This window comes from Hyperoodon ampullatus (genome assembly GCF_949752795.1).
Source record: "Hyperoodon ampullatus genome assembly, chromosome: 19".
NCBI lineage: Eukaryota > Metazoa > Chordata > Mammalia > Artiodactyla > Ziphiidae > Hyperoodon > Hyperoodon ampullatus.
Genome location: NC_136932.1, coordinates 41,009,641 through 41,026,587, shown reverse-complemented (window position 1 = coordinate 41,026,587; position 16,947 = coordinate 41,009,641). Strand labels below are relative to the sequence as shown.

The 16,947-nt window shown below is 47.1% G+C and overlaps 3 protein-coding genes across 3 annotated transcripts in view; 2 read left to right on the top strand and 1 right to left on the bottom strand.

Moving 5' to 3' along the window:
* Positions 1-620: 620 nt before the first annotated feature.
* Positions 621-3,063, top strand: LOC307067953 (uncharacterized protein; the record flags this gene model as incomplete). The annotated part of the gene is made up of 2 exons (XM_079725571.1): positions 621-2,606; positions 2,872-3,063. The coding sequence occupies 2 exons, from the start codon at positions 621-623 to the stop codon at positions 3,061-3,063; spliced, it is 2,178 nt and encodes a 725-aa protein (XP_079581697.1).
* Positions 3,064-5,207: 2,144 nt separating this feature from the next.
* KIAA0753 overlaps positions 5,208-16,947 on the top strand; it is a gene marked incomplete at both ends in the record, with an annotated part of 53,815 nt that continues 42,075 nt past the window's right edge. Inside the window, 3 exons of the mRNA XM_079725767.1 lie at positions 5,208-5,303; positions 12,437-13,061; positions 15,087-15,193. Coding sequence (XP_079581893.1) covers positions 5,208-5,303; positions 12,437-13,061; positions 15,087-15,193 — 828 coding nt within the window. The remainder of the gene's footprint in view (positions 5,304-12,436; positions 13,062-15,086; positions 15,194-16,947) is intronic.
* On the bottom strand, positions 7,896-8,496 carry LOC307068038 (large ribosomal subunit protein uL1-like). The gene has a single exon (XM_079725664.1). The coding sequence runs from the start codon at positions 8,340-8,342 to the stop codon at positions 7,941-7,943; it is 402 nt and encodes a 133-aa protein (XP_079581790.1). The 5' UTR covers positions 8,343-8,496; the 3' UTR covers positions 7,896-7,940.

Here is a 16,947-nt window from a genome sequence, read left to right as displayed (position 1 = left end):
CTCTGAGGTGCTACGGGAGCCTCTGACGGCCAGAACTCCTCCGCACCGTCTTTCTATTCTCTCTTCTTAGGTCTCTCAGTGCTGGCTGCGCCCCGAAACCCCGGCTTCTGCCCCTGTCTGGTCCCGGCCCCAGCCCCATGTGCAGTGGCTGCAAAACCTGCCGCCACGCAGCCCCAGGACCGTTAGGTGGCTCCGGAGCCTTAACGGCTCCCAAGCCGCCCTGCGCCCGTTGCCATGGCGACTGGGCGAGCGGCCGGAAGGGAGGCCTAGTTGCGGCCCCCAGCCGCTTTCTGGTAGGCGCGCCGCGCCCTAGACCAGGTGGGCTCTGGCCGGAGCTGGGGGGATTGTGGGAAGCCGCGTTAGGAGTCATGGATCTGCGGGAGAGGAGACTTTGACCCAGCGCAGATCCTGCCGCTCGTCGGGCCTAATTACCTTTTCTCCTGCCGAGGCTTTAGTGGGGCCCCGGGACTGGGGGGCGGGCGTCCGGGACTGGGCGGGAAGAAGGCTCCGAGGGCTGGAGCTGAGTGTGTGGGTGCGTGTGTGGAGCCGCCCTGGGAGCCGGTGCTGAGACAGAAAGTGCCGCGGGGCTGCGCTAGGAAGGCGGGAGTCGCCCTGGAGCGATGAGTGGGGCGGCTGGCCCAGGGGTCTTGCCGGGGCTGCGCAGGGGCGAGCTAGCGGCGGAGACGCCGGGCCGCTGCGTGGGGCCCAGCAGGTCCGGGCGCGGAGGCCGGCGGCCGTGGGAGAAGAGACGGGGTGCAGGGACGTCCCGAGGCCGTGGAGGGAGGCGCCGGGCGAGGTCCTCGGTGCGGGAGACGCGCTGTGTGAGTGCGGAAAGGCTGCAGGACTGTCGGCGGCCATGGGGGAGGAGACCTGCAGCGGGGACAGCCCGGGCCGCCGGGGCGAACGAGGCTGCGGGGACACCTGGCACGGCAGGCTCGATGGAGGCTGCAAGGGACCTTGGGACTGTGTGGGTGAACGGGGCAGTGGGGGAACCCCAGGTGGTGGGGCCTGTCGGCTCTGTGTGGGTGACTGGCACTGGGGAGGAGGAGGAGACGGCTTATAGGAGCCCCCGAGGCTGTGAGAGAAAAGGTCGTCCGGGATCTACGGGGCATGAGAGCATTCTGGAACTGTGGTTGAAGGTGCAGGCTATGAGGGCAGCTTCAGGATGTGGGGAAGGAAGCAGAGTCGAGCTCCATCCTGTGTCCGCAGGAGAAGGGCCGGTTGAAAGGGGGGTTCCTGGCCGGGCTTCGTGGGTAGAGACCAGCCGTGGTGGTCTCACCGGACCATGGGTGAAAGGACAGGCCAGGACAGCCCCCCGGGCCGCAGGAGTAGCCATAGCTCCGGACCTAGGGGCAGGCTGTGAGAGGGCCTCAGGTTTGTGTGGGCAGGGCCAGGCTGTGAGGATGCCACCTGTGGCTGTGCCTGGGACTCTGGAGGCAAGTTCTGGGATTGCCCCACACCCGCGGGGGAGAAGACAAGCCGTGGCGGTGCCTGGGCCCGTGGAGGGGATAGGCTATGGGGTTGCCCCGGGCTCTTGGGGAAAAGGGCCGACTGGGGGGGTTCCCGGGGCCACTTTTGGGTGGCCTGAGGCTGTGGAGGGAGAGCCAGGCGGCGGGGCTGCTCCAGGTCTGCGGGGGAGGGAGCAGGCAGCGCAGGCGCCTCTGTATGGGGATACCCCAGGCTTAGGGGGAAGGGGGCGGACCGCAGGGGTGCCCAGAGCTGCGCGGGAGGAAACTCCCTCTGTGGGTGCCCCAGCCGCGTGGCGGAGGAGACAAGCCGTGGAGGAGACAGACGCCGGGCGTCTCCCTGGCCTGTGGGGCACCGGACAGCCCATAGGGGTGCCTAGTGCGACTGGAGCGGGAACGAGATGTCGGGGTGAGCCAGGATTCAGGGAGAGGGGGCAGGCTGTGTGGGTGGAGACAGGCTCTGGGGGCGACTCCGGGTCCCGGGAAGCTGCACAGCCTGCAGAGGTGTCTGGTCCTGATGAGCAGGAGGCAGGTCCTGGGGGCGCTCCAGGCCTGTGGGACATAGGACAGGCTATGGGAGTACCTAGGGCTCTGGGGCCAGAGACAGGCTGTGGGAGTGTCCGGGGTCTGTGGGGAACGGAACAGCCTGTGAGGGTATCCCAGGCTCCGGTGGTAGCGGGAGCCGTGGGAGAATGGACCAGCGGCGGTGGTGTCCCAGGACTGTGGGCTAGGCAGCAGGCTCTGGGGGTGCCCCCGGCTGATGCAGTGCCGGGGGCTGTCGGGGAGGAGACCTGCGGTGGGAATGTCTTGAGTCTGTGGGAAAGGAGGCAGGCTCTGGGCGGGCAAGAGGCTCCGGTGCCTGCAGCTTTAGGCGGACCCGGGTCTGTGGATCAGGAGGCTGGCTGTGGGGATGCCTCATGTCTCTGCATGAGAAGACAGGCCGCGGGGCTGTCTGAGGCAGTGGGGTCGCCAGAGGCAGCAGGTGTGTCCAAGCACAGGAGTGCCCCAGCAGGGCCGCCCACAGTTATGTGTACGTCTGGGTCTGGAAGCGTACCTGCCAGGGTACCTGCCGCTGTGTGGGTGTCTGGCTCTGTGTGTCAGGAAGGCGGCTCCAGGGATGACTTGAACCTGTGGGGAGAGGTTTGTACTGCTAGGATACCCTTGGCTTTAGGGGTACCTATGGCTCCCCAGGAGCTGTGGTCTTTGGGAGAGGATACTGGTTGTGAGGCTTCCCCAGTATCATGGGGAAGGAGACAGAGTGCTAGGGTTCCTGTGGCTGCTGAGGTGCCCATGGCTTCTCGGGTACCTGGTCCCCTGGGGGTGGAGACTGGCCCTGGGGGTTTCTCACGCTTGCCAGGGAGGAGACAGACTGCAGGAGTACCTCTGACCGCAGGGGTGTCCACAGCTGCTGGGGCCCCTGGGCTGCTGGTGGGTGATGCCAGCTGTGGGGGTGGCTCAGGGGTATGGGGAAGGAGACAGGCGACTGAGGTGCCCACTGCTGCCAGGGCTTCAGGACCTGGGGACGGGGAGACTGACTCTGAAGGCGTTGCAGGCCTATGGAGAAGGAGCGCCGATGGAGCCGTCCCTGGGGCTGTGAGGGTACCTCTGTCTTTGGGGGTGCTTGCAGCTGTAGGAGTTCCCACAGCAGGGCGCCGGCCTGCTGCAGTGTGGGTGACTGGGTCTGCAGGAGAAGAACCCAGTGCGGCTGTCTCCGGCCTCACGGCGGGGAGGAGGCTGTCCACAGAGGGCCCCGGGGCTCCAGGGTGGGAGACAGGAGGTAGAAGTGTCCTGGGGCTGCCGGGGGGGGTGTCTTACACCTGTGGGTGTGGGACCAGGTTATGGAGCTGCCCAAGGTCTGCGGGGGAAGAATCGGACTCTGAGAACGTGCCAGGGGTGTCCAGGACAGGCACGGCTCGGGGGGTGAATGAAGCCGAGGAAGTGCTCCCGGTTTCAAGGGAGGAGACAGGCATTGGCCACTTGAGAGATCGTGCACAGCAGGGTGGGAGGAGACAGGCTGCAGGAGGGTCTAGAATCAGAGGGAGGGGGAACAATTTGGGAGAAGATTGTGATGGGGAGGACAGATTGAGGGGTGCATTCCAGTAGGGAATATATATAGGGAACAAGCTGGGGGGCCCTGGGGCACTTTGGGAGGGAACAGGTTGGGGGGAGATTTGTCCTGGGTTATGGATGAAGGCACAGGCCGTAAGGGTGTCTCAGGATCGGGGAGAGAGATACTTCGTGGAGATGCCTCATGGTATATGGGATAACACATTGGGAGGTGTCCTGGCACAATGGGAAAGGGACAGGTTGCAAGGAGAGGGGCGTCCCAGGACTTTGTGTAGGGGAACGGTTCGGGGTGGGTGTCCCTGGACTTTGTGTGTGTATGTGCTTGTGTGTGTGTGTAGCATCACCTGAGGTATCCTGAAACTGTGGGGATCACCTAGTTTCTTCCTGTTGGAGAACGGACTGTTAGGCCTTTGGCATCCAGGGGGAAAGCACTGACCACGTACAAGCCGCAGATGCCCAGGCCCCGATTCTGCAGGCTCCTTCATTCTGCGGCTCCAGCCCCTGGACTGTGGTGATGTCAAGCCAGTTGGGGTTGCCTCACTCGGGTGCCTCCTCCCATCTCCGCTTTTGATCATGTCTCTACAGCCTTAGAAATAAGGAATCTTTATATTTCTACAGATGTGTCAGTCTTTAAGCAAATCCAGTCTACAATCCTTGAGTTTATTCAAAAGCTTAAATTAGGGATCTTTTAAAAAACCCTGAATTTCCCAGTTGAGTTCCTGTGGGATTCTTTGAGAGGGCAAGTTCCCCCATGCAGTTAACACTAGTCAGTTTATGGAAAATCTGCTTAATTCGACAAATGTTGAGTTAAATTGTCCACTCTGCTCAAAGCACTGTTGTGGGGAATCTCAGAGAAGAGCAAGACAAGGCCCTAACCCTCCAGGAACCTTGTCTAGCTGGGAAGATGAGACAGATACCTGTGAAATAGGTAAATAACGACATGAGCAAGTGTGTGAGTGCAGGGGCAGTAGTGTCTATAGGGAGGCATTCAGAATAGGGAGAGGCACTGATGCGTGTGAAGTTTACAAAACGCTCTCATCTGTTAGACACTGTATGTGAATATAGGGTGGGGGGAGTTTGGGGGAAATGGAAGATGTACAGAGGCCATTCAGCTAGTTAATGGCAGTTCCTGGCGTCAGTCTAGGTACTCCGATGCCACAGGTTTACTTAGAGTCATTCAGAGTTACGTCCTTTTGAGCTACCTAGAAGAGTGAAGTGTACTGCTTTTTGGTTAGTAGTTTGGATTTATTAATGTAGGCTGTATATCCGTAAAACTTCCTTGCGGGAAAGTGCTTGTTTACCATAGCAGAGCTGTTTTTGGAATGTCTTATCGGCGACCTTTGAGATGTGAAATTTGGAATGAAAAGGGCTCAAGAGATAGTCATTAAGCTAGTGTGTGCCCTATTCTCTTGGAAGGTAGAATTTCAAAAGTGTAGTTGCTTTCGTAAGTGGAAGAAACTATCATATACCTGTCTTTAAGCATTCACTCTGTAGTATGAGGTGGCTGGGGACTACTAGAATATTGATATGAGCATAGCATTGTGTTTTACTTATTCTTTCCTTTTGTTTGAATACAGTTGGTTTGAAAGTACTTTCTTTTATTTTAGGCAATGATTTTAGGAGAGAACTGTTGGCTGATGACTGAGCTTTCACTATCGTACTATACTTTCTGACATGATGGGATCAGGCAGACCAGCCTCAACCTGTGTTCATCTAGCATCTAGTGTCCAACTAGATGGGAAGAATGAACCCAGGAAACTTCAGACCCAGGTAGTTCCGTTTTATTTTTCTCTTCAGAGTTTTGTTATGAAACATTTCAGACAAAGAAAAGGGCAATGAACACGTTTTAAATCACCTTTTAGATTTAACCATTATCACACCTAAGAAAATGGACAAGAAATAATTCCCTAATATTACCTAATAACCAGTCTTTATTCAGCTTCACCCAGTTGTCCCCAAAATGTCTTTTCCCCCAGCATTGTGTTTACGCAAATCTTCAAACATACAACAAACAGAATTTTACAGTGAACCTGTAGATTCCATTACTATTTCACGTGTTTGTTCCATTGCATATCTATCCTTCAATCCATCCCTCTAGAATCTATTCATCAATCCCTCATACTTTTGGACTCAGATCAAAATAAATTTCAGGGGCTTCCCTGGTGGCACAGTGGATAAGAATCTGCCTGCCAAGGCAGAGGACATGGGTTCAGCCCTGGTCCAGGAAGATCCCACATGCCACGGAGCAACTAAGCCCGTGCGCCACAACTACTGAGCCTGCGCCCTAGAGCCCATGAGCCACAACTACTGAGCCCGCATGCCACAACTACTGAAGCCCACATGCCTAGCGCCCGTGCTTCGCAACAAGAAGCCTGCACACTGCAACGAAGAGTAGGCCCAGCTTGCCACAACTAGAGAAAGCCCGCGTGCAGCAACGAACACCCAACACAGCCAAAAATAAATAAATAAAATAAAATAAAATAAAAATAAATAAATAAATTGCAGGCTCTGAGTACTTGAGCATGCATATCATACACTAGAATTCATTCTTTTTTAAAGACTTTTTTGATGTGGATCATTTTTAAATGGTCTGTATTGAATTTGTTACAATATTGCTTCTGTTCTGTGCTTTGGTTTTTTGGCTGGAGGCATCTGGGATCTTAGCTCCCCGACCAGGGATTGAACCTACACCCCCTGCATTGGAAGGCAAAGGCTTAACCATTGGACCGCCAGGGAAGTCCCCTAGAATTCATTCTTTGTTTACCATTTTTTTCTTTTGATGTACATTTTACATCTGCAACAAATACACTGAAATGTATACATCTTGTCACATTTGCTGAGTTTTGACAAGTGTATACACATGTATAACTCATACCACTATCAAGATACAGATCATTTACATTACCCCAGAAAGTTCTCTCGTGCCCCTTCCTAGTCAGTCCCACCCTGGCCCTCCACAGACAACCACTATTCTGATTTTTTTTCAACATAGATTAGTTTTGTTTGTTCTAGAGCTTCATGTAAGCAGTCATATACTGTATACTCTTTTGTGTGAGGCTTCTTTCACTGGGTATGATGTTTCTGAGATTTGGTGTAATATTTCTGAGATTCATCCACCTTGTTGCATGTATCAGTAGTTTGTTACTTTTGAATACTGAGTAGTGTTCCATAGTAAAGGTGTACCACTGTTTATTCATTCTCCAACTGATGGACACCTGGGCTGTTTGGGTCACTATGAATGAAGCTGCTATGAACATTCTTGTACAGATCTTTTTGTAAACATGTTTTCATTTCTCTTGGGTAAATACCTGGAAGTAAAATTGCTGGGTCATAGGGTAGGTGTATGTTTAGTTTTTTAACAAACCAACAGACCTTTTTCCAAAGTGGTTGTACCATTTTATTTTCCTACCAGTAATGAATGAGAGCTCCAGTTGCTCCACATCTTTGCCAGCATTTGCTGGTGTTTTTAAATTATATATATATTTTAATTACACCATTCTGGTGGGTGTATAGTAATATCTCAAAGAAAAACTTTTTTAAAATTTTGACATAATTTCAGACTGACAGAAAAGCTGCAAGAATAGGACGCAGAATTCCTGGATACTCTTCTCCCGGATTCCCCAAATGTTAGCATTTTATTGCATTTTCCCTCCCTCTCTCTCTCCCTCCTTCCTTTTTTTTCTCTCTCTCTGTCTTACTACACACACACACACACACACACACACACACACACACACACACACAATTCTAAACTGGTTAAGAGTAAGTTACAAACATAATGCACTTTTGCCCCTAAGTACTTTTGCTTGTATAATCATGGTACAGTGATCAAAATCAGGAAATTAACATCAAATGATGCTATCATGTAATCTACGGACCTCACTGAGATTTTGTTAGTTGTTCCAATAATGTCCTTCATAGTGAAAGAAAATCTAAGATCATGAGTTTCATTGTCATGTTTCTTTAGTTTCCTTTAATCTGAACGATTTTTGAGTCTGTCTTTGTATTTCATAACATTGACATTTTTGAAAAATACAGGCTTATTATTTGAGGATTTCCTCTCATTTTGGGTTTGTCTGAAATTTTCTTATAATTACATTCAGGTTATGCACTTGCTGTGGGAAAAGCACTGAGGTGATACTGAGTTCTTCTCAGTTTATCATATCAGGAGGTAGACGCTGTCAATTTAGTCCCATTACTGACAATGTTAACTTTAATTATTTGATTAAGGTGGTTTCTGCCAAGTTTTCCATTGTAAAGTTACTCTTTTGCCTTTTGTAATTGGAAGTATCTGTCTTTGAGACTATGTTAATATCCTTTTATTCCCCAAACTTCATTTGCTAGTTTAGCATTCACTGATGATTTTTTTTCTTTTAATGGTGGGAGTATGGTTTATTAAGCTGTGCCTTAGTACAGGCGCTGGGGCTTGCCCATGGTGCTCTTAATGTACAAAGCCCGAACGTTCTGCCAGTTTTTCTTGAGCAACGACACCGGGAAGTTGACAGCTAAGTGGATGTTGTACGCAAGCTCATCATCTGTCATTTTCATGTGGCCAGCAGCCACTGCCAGACACAGCACCTTCTTCATCTGGAACTTGATTGTGGACTTCACTTCATCAACTTTGGCCACCATGTTCTCATTGTGGGTCAGCAAGGAAGGGAACTTGCCAGCCTTATTCAGGCCTGGGCCCAGGATTCGTGGGATCTGCTTGATCATAGATTCTGAAGCCAAAAAGGCATCATACTTCTTGGCCAGCTTCCTGACCAGTTTCTCATTCTTGCTGAGTTTCTTCAGGGCCTCGGTGTCCATGGGGGGGATATCCACAGCCTTGGCCTCATCACAGCGCTGCTGGTCCCCCAGAACACACACGGAAAACTTGGGGCGGGGAGTGGACTTAAGCCTGACGGTGCCCGAGAAGCATTAGTCCTCCTGAGAGTCATAGTTCTTAAGGCTGATCCGAAGCTCCACCGTCTCCAAAAACTTCCGGCATTTGCGCTGGTTCTCGTGCAGGACTTCCTGCACTGCCTCGTAGAGGGTGTCTCGGGAGACTTTGCTGCTTATGGTCCCTTGCACAGCGATAACCGGAAAAGAGCTCATGGATGATTTTTGCCTGAATCAATTTTTTATTATGATGGTAGGCAAGTGGTGACTTATTTATTTATTTATATCAGAGCAGACTTTTAGATTGTTACTTAATTCAGTATGATATTCAAATGATCTCTGGGGCTTCCCTGGTGGCGCAGTGGTTGAGAGTCTGCCTGCCGACGCAGGGGACACGGGTTTGTGCCCCGGTCCAGGAAGATCCCACATGCCGCGGAGCGGCTGGGCCTGTGAGTCATGGCCGCTGAGCCTGCGCGTCCGGAGCCTGTGCTCCACAACGGGAGAGGCCACAACAGTGAGAGGCTCGCGTACCGCAAAAAAAAAAAAAAAAAGGTCTCTGATTTGGCCAGTGAAATGAGAGTCACTTCAAGCTGATTCCAGTGTCCCTTTCACGTTTCCATCAATCTTTGACTACTTTTTGCTATAAAAAGATATTCCAGGCTCAGCATAATTTTCCCCGGTCCCAGCCCTAGAATCAGCCATTTATCAAAGGAGACTTCATCCCTTTGGTGGAGAATGGATTTTAGGAATCAGTATCCAGGTACTAGATATGCTCATTGGTTCTCGGATGTCAGTGTTTCTCTCATATGCCCTCTCAGAGGCCATAACTGGGAAATAGTTGTATATACTTGTGTGCCTGTACACACATTTGTATGCAGATCTGCACTTCCTCCTTCCTTCCCCCCTCCTCTCTCTTACTCCATTCTTTCCTCCCTTTCCGTGTATCTGTTTGTCTACCTGCCTATCTGTCTATATTAAACCCATGAGTTCACACAGGTATCTCCAGTCCAATCCAACACTTCCCGTTTGTAACTCCCGTATTCAACAGTGTGAAACCAGTCTCCAGTTATCCACAGTATGCGTACTCATTTGCTCAATCCTAGAATGTACAAAACTGTTTGAGAATTGCAATCCATGCCTATGCAAGAAAAGAGCCCTACAAATTAGAGTTCAGTATTTGTTTAGAGAACTTTTTATCTTTAGCCTGAGGGCATATAGTCCAAATGCTGTGTTCAAACGTTAATTGGGTTGATTTTTTTTTTTAAACCTCCACCTTTTAGTGTGGTTATGTTAGTCATTTGAACTTCATTTTGGTTCGTTGGTTTCTGTTAGTATTTATTTTTAGGGTTTTCCTTCATCCGTATGAATTTTATTTATTATCTTCCTCCCTTTCTCCCTCCCTTCTCCTCTTCCTTCCTGTCTCTCTAGTATATGGGAAACATTAATGTGGTTCCAAACAAACGTGTGCAAAAAGGAACATTCAGTGAAGTATTACCGCCTCCCCCATTCCCTCTATCCTTTCCACCCAATTCCTACCCACACCCTGTAGACACCTAATCTTATTATTCTCTGATTTTTCTTCCCTTTGTTTCTTTCTGCACAAATGATCAGATGTGTGTGTGTGTGCTTTCTCATGAAGTACTTCTCCCCTTTTTTGAAGGGTGGAATATTACAGATACTCTTTTTTGCACTTGGCTCTTTTCACTGAACAGCATATCTGAGAAATCCCTCTGCATGAGTTCATACACATCTTCCTCATTCTTCTTAACATCTTCATAGCACTCCTCTGTGTGGATGTAGCATAGTTTCTTTTGTTTTCTTTTATTTATTTATTTATTTATTCATGGCCGCGTTGGGTCTTCGTTGCCGAGTGTGGGCTTTTAGTTTCAGCGAGTGGGAGCTACTGTTCGTTGCGGTGCACGGGCTTCTCATTGTGGTGGCTTCTCTTGTTGGGGAGCACAGGCTCTAGGCACGTGGGCTTCAGTAGTTGTGGCACACGGACTCAGTAGTTGTGGCTTGAGGGCTCTAGAGCACAGGCTCAGTAGTTGTGGCACACAGGCCTAGTTGCCCTGCGACACGTGGGATCTTCCTGGACCAGGGCTCGGACCCGTGTCCCCTGCATTGGCAGGCGGATTCTTAACCACTGCGCCACCAAGGAAGTCCAGGATATAGCACAGTTTGAGACATGCTTCTACATAGGCATTTAGGTCAATTCCAATACTTGGCAGTTACAATAGAGCAGTGAGTAACCCTGTGCATATGTATTGTTGGGGGTGTATCTTCAGGATAAATCCCTGTAAGTGAGACTGCTCGGTCAAAAGGCAAACACGTGTGTGGTTTTGTTTGCTGTTGCCGGAGTCCTGTCTCTGAGGGTTGTGCTCCCACCAGCGTCCTGTGAGAAGGCCTGTTTTCCCAGTCTTGCCAACAGCATGTGTTGTTATATCTCTTAATTTTTGCTGATCTGTTGCTGTCTCAGTGTATTTTTAATCTGTGTTTTTATGAACTTGATGAACTTTTCATATATTTAAGGGCCGTGTTTCTTTTTTTGTTGTTGTTAGTTGTCTGTTATATGTTTTCACCATTTTCTACTGAGTTTTGGTCTTTATTCATCTCAATTTACAAATAGTTTTCTTCCGGTTTTTCAGTTCTTTGACTTTGTTTATGGTGTTTTGAAACCATAAAAAATAGAAATTGTTTTAAAAAATTTTATTTTAATGTAGTAAAAATTATCATTCTTTTATTGCATATGGATTTTGAGTCACAGTTAGAAAGCCTTTCCCTACACCCAGGTTAAAGAGGAACTCATTCATTCATTTTTTTTTTTTCCTAGTACTTATATGAAATCCCCTAGGTATTTTAGGTTATTTTTACTTTGGGGGAAGATTTCTCCAGTAAGGCCATAAGTTCCAAGTATTGTTCCTCATTCTGTGCACCTTTCAGATGGTAATTATTTTTTTTCTCTCTCATCTCTACTTTCTTTCCCTAAAATACTTTCCTGAAGTTTTATCACACTGGGTTAGTTTAAACTAACTCTTCATACACGTGATTCTATAAACACATGTTCTTGTGTGTGCTGTGAGAGTTGGGGAAGCCGTCCCAAGAATAAGGCATCATAGCACAGGCTGCGCTGGGTTTGCATGCACGATTCTCCTAGTGCTATTTACCTGCCATGGACAGGTCCAAAGCCACAGAATTGTTTGCTCCCTTTGACATAGTAATTGCAGAACAGATCATTTATCCTAAAGAAATAATCTAAAAAGAGAAAAGAACTAAATGCATGGGAATATTAATTGAAGTAATATTTCTATTAGTGGAAAAGCTGAAACAATCTAAATATTTAATAATAAGGTTATAGTTAGGTTAAGCATGAAAAGGCCATTCATTGGATTTTGGAAAATTCAACTGTGAAAAATAATGCAAACTGTGGGAGTATGGAAACATGCCTATGTTTGTTAACTGAAAAACAAAACCTGTGTCTATCATGATTATAACTAACAAAGACTTAAACCTGCATAAGAAGGTGAAGTGGACTGTTTAGAGCAAGATGCACTTAGGTGTAGAATAAGAGATGAAAAATCTCAGGAAGAGTATTGTCAGTGGCTTAGGTTCTGTGTGGTGCATCTGTGGAGCAATTTTCAGGAACACTCATAATGAATTGTACTGATCACTTGCTGGAAACTGACATTTTGATACAGGGCAGAAGTCTATCACTGGGGAGTTGAGGAACTTACTGGTTCTGTTTGAAGCTTTCTGAGTTGACTTTGTGAGGAGGATTCTAGTATGCTACTAGTAAACCAGAAGTATAATACTGGGGACTGGGTGATTGTAGGATAGAACCAGGGGTGTATGGTTAATTCAAGGGTGTGTGAGAGTAGCTGATTCTATCAGTACAACAGGAAAATACCTCTTAGCACTAATAATCGTGTGGGTGAAATGTTAGAAACTTGATTATAGACATATACTAACTATGCAATATGTTATTTTTCTAATGTGTGCTTGCTTTTTTTTTTTTTTTTTTAAAGAACCAGCTGCAGTTTAATAGGAATGTTCCTACACATTCAAGCAACTTGGCGATCCGATATTCTTGCCCACATGGAATTAGAATTGAAAAACTGAAGCACTCATACAATGAGTCATACCATTGCAGAGATTCAGGTTTTAGAGACGGTCCTGACGTAAGCAGTTCTGTTTCATTTTCTGTCATATCAGAAGAGAGACTTAGCTATGCCGTCCGTCTAGCCAAAAGAGATGTAAAACGAAGACAGCTTGAAGAACATATAAAAGAACACCATCTCAGAAGTCAGCCCCAAATCTTTCAGAAATGTGGACACTCTAACCATAAAATATCTGACCATAGAGTGGAAAGGAAGGAATCAAAGAGTCGGGAAGTCTGTCACGGCAGCAACCAGCCATCCAAAGTAGAAATTTCCAGCTCAGGTGCCAAGGTATATCTGTACAAATCTCATCCAGGACAGTCAGACCTCACCAAGCCAAATTCGCCACCCACTCGTGATCCAGGACTTCAGCCACGTGCCAGGATAGGTGACCACAAAAACCTATGCGGACACAAAAGCCTGCTGGAAGTTCAGCGACTCCAGAAAGAATTGAGCAGTTGTATCCATAAAATTGAAGAATTAACTAAAAAAGGTGAGAAAAATTGGACTCTTGACTTCGAAAAGATGCTAGGAGAGGGTATAGCCCAAATACATTCTTCGGGACCCCCGCCCCCGTCACATTCCGTTCTCTCCTGTCACTAGAGTGAGCACTCAGGACAAGACAGGTGGACTTTGACTTTGACCAGTGTCTTTTTTTCTGATGCGTTTGCCCTGCCCTAGCCCCTCTTTCCAGCAGAGGTACCTGAAAGAGCCCCTTTTCCTTAGGCTGTACTTGGTAAGTCGACTGACTGAGGGCCCCGCCTAGTAACTGCAGTACCTGTTGTCTGAAGCTTAGGTCTTCTAGCACCTGAGTGCAAATTATCCTGTAATTATCCTGTAATGTTTTGCTTCTGTATCCAGAAAAATGATTTTTAATTTGTTCAGAAAAGAGCATAATACCTGTATATTATAGCTAAAACCAGTTCTAACTTAGGCAATGTTTAGATGAGTACACAGCAGTGATGGGGAGTTATGGATATACGTATAAAATATCTGACCACAGGGTAGAAAGGAAGGTGTGTGATCCTCATATACTGTTCTCTACAGTTGTTCAGTGTTCCCGATGCCCTTGCATTTCCCTGGGGAGTAGAAGATTGATTGCACATGGAAAATTTGGGGTTACCATAGCTAACAAGTATGGGGATCAAGCCTAGCTTTCAGACTGCAAGGAATAGGGAGTTAACATCAAAAGGAGCTACTGTGCTAAGATAACACATAGTCTATAATGATCTTTTACGCTATAAAGTCAAGTAATGTATGCATATGTGCGTGTATGCATGTTATGTAAGAAATTTAAGGTGCCTTACAGAAACAGATTGAATAAAATAGAACAAAAATAGGTAAATGAGGATATTTTGGCACAGGAAAAAATAAGGAAAGGAAAAAATAAGGAAAGGAAAAATAAAATTTATTAGGAATGGGTTACAGATTTGTTTCTGAGCTTCCTCACAGTCGCTCACAAGGAAAATGTGATCAATTGCAGAATTTACGAAGAAGAAAACAGTTGTATGAGGAAAAAAATTGTACCACGTATTGAGGCTGGAAAAAAATTTCTCTGGTGGGTCTCCATAAAGAGTATGTTGTGTAATATGAGCAATTCGAAAACATTCCTACATCAGAATAGCAGCAGTGTAGTGGCTTTTTTCTCCTAACATTGCTCAGTAGCGGTCTGCGGCATGACTCCACAGCATAGTTTGGTAGAAACCATGCTACCAGGGGAGCAAAGCCACGAGGCCCACTGCTCTGGTGATGGGGCCTCATACAGGGGACCTTTAGAGCTGAGCTGCTCAGGCAGTCTTCCAGAAACAGTTTCTTTGAATGAATCTTTTGAAAATGTGGACCAGCAGTGTGTACGAGGGTGTGCTTCCTGACAAATAAACGAAGACTTTGGACACGCAAATAATTTTAGCCCTTGGTGTCTTAATATGTTGGAGAAAGGACTTCTCATGTGGGTTCAGGATAAGAGAGTGCAAAAGAAATCTTGCTAAACATAAAAATAGGTCAGTAAATGTTTTTTTTAAAAAGTAGAAAGCACGGGACTTCCCTGGTGGTCCAGTGGTTAAGACCCTGCACTTCCACTGCAGGGGGCATGGGTTCCATCCCTGGTCGGGGAACTAAGATCCTGCATGCCACGTGACGTGACCAAGAAATTTAATTTAAAAAAAAATAGAAAGCATTATAGATTTGGGTTCAATAGAAAGAATTTAAAAATAGTAAGAGATGCATAACTGTGGCATAGGCTGTCCAGTGGGATTTGGTTCAGGGAATTCCTGCCTGGAGCGGAGCTTGATCTAGTTAGTCTTCATGTCTCTTCCATCTCTGAGTCAGGACACAGGCCCACTTGCTGGTTCCTAGTTTTTTGGCTGATGAAAACTGAAATTTTCAGTTATGACAGCTTCATTATTTTTCTTAATAAAACTAGAGATTGTCAACCTCCTTATCTCTTTGAGTAATTGAAGTTTTTATAAGTTTTTAATGTGTGGTTTATAATCCACTTTTGGGGGAAAAATATTTTCAGATCGCATGGAAGAAGCTTTGGATCCAGATGAAGAGCGGAGAATCCGTGTCAGGAGACAGGAGCAGGCCGTCCGTTCTGCCCGAATGCTCTACGTCCTTCAGCAGCAGGTGCGGAGGCTCAAGGGACCGGGGGACCTTCTTAGGGAATTCCTGTTTTCCTTTTGTCTCAGGAATATCAGCACCAGGTATCCTACATGAATTCTGATGTGTTTGTGAGGCCGAATTTCCTGAACACGTGGACAAATAATTCTGCTTCTCGTCCTTTGCCTTTATGTGTGTTTGTGTATCATGTGTATATGGCCAAACTCTTTATTTTATTTTTATCTTTTAAAAAAATTTTTTAAATTTATTTTTGGCAGCCTTGGGTCTTCATTGCTGTGCACAGGCCTACTCTAGTTGCTGCGAGCAGGGGCTACTCTTTGTTGTGGTGCGTGGGCTTCTCATTGCGATGCCTTCTCTTTTTTTTATATAAATTTATTTGTTTTATTTATTTACTTAAAAAAATGTTTGGCTGTGTTGGGTCTTCGTTGCTGTGCACGGGCTTTCTCTGGTCGTGGTGAGTGTGGGTCACTCTTTGTTGTGGTGCACGGGCTTCTCATTGCAGTGGCTTCTCATCTTGAGGAGTGCCGGCTCTAGGCACACGGGCTTCACTAGTTGTGGCGCACGGGCTCACTAGTTGTGGCTTGTGGGCTCTAGAGTGCAGGTTCAGTAGTTGTGGCGCATGGGCTTAGTTGCTCCGAGGCATGTGGAATCTTCCCGGACCAGGGATCAAACCCGTGTCCCCTGCAATGGCAGGCGGATTCTTAACCACCACGCCACCAGGGAAGTCCCTGGCCAAACTCTTTAAATACTGGGGGATTTTTTGTTTTTGTTTTTGTTTTTTCTTTACTTTTTGGGGTCATAGACTCTTGAGAATCTACTAAAAGCTATGTGTCCTTTCCCCAGAAAAAAATGCTTATACAGCCCATATGTTTGCAGATAAATTTAAGTGGATCAGTTACCCTGAAACCCATGGTCCCCAGTAATGCACCTTATAGTCTTCGAGTTTAGGGACCTTGTTAGTTTCCCATCTGTCTCATGTTTATTGTGTACTAGAAGCTTAGTAGATAGTAAATAGTTTAATCGTCTTTACTAAATAGTAAAGAGTGAAGAATGTGTTAAGTGTCTTTCAGGACACATGGAGTGGCTGATAAGCAGGCATTTACATTTTTTACATTGTGGATAGAATTTTTAAATGTTTGGTTTAACTTTAACGCCTTACTCATTATTAAGCCTTGAACTCATTTCTGGCCACTTAGCTCACGTGTTAGCCTTATTGCTGAACCCCAAACTGGACTCTTTCATTTCAAAGATAATGCCTGAGTTAGATTTTGTTTTGTATTCTTGTTGGGTTCATTTTGTTTTTTACTCTGTGCTGCTGCCATAAAGATTGTTCTGAAACACGAATCAGAGCTGTGCTTGAAAGGTTTGATTGGCTCGCTGTTACTTAGAGGGTGGAAGCTGAATTCGTTAGCCACAGCACTGAAGACATCCTGATCTGGCCCTCCTACCTTTCCAGAGTCACCTTCACCTTCACTCCTTCATGTTAAATTCCTCTTACATTGGGGACCAAGGGATGGAAGGTGAACCCTGTGCTCTAGTCACCATCTCGAACTGGAAACCAATAGCTACTTTGGGGGTGCATGAATGAAGAGCCTTGTTTCATTTTCAAGTGACTTGAATTAATAAGGGTTATATTTGGGACTTCCCTGGTGGCGCAGTGGTTAAGAATCCGTCTGCCAATGCAGGGGACACGGGTTCGAGCCCTGGTCCGGGAAGAACCCACATGCCGCGGAGCAACTAGGCCTGTGCGCCACAACTAC

What these genes read in the sequence shown, in the direction of transcription:
- LOC307068038 (XM_079725664.1), bottom strand. Translation starts at nt 8,342, where the DNA reads ATGGACACCGAGGCCCTGAAGAAACTCAGCAAGAATGAGAAACTGGTC.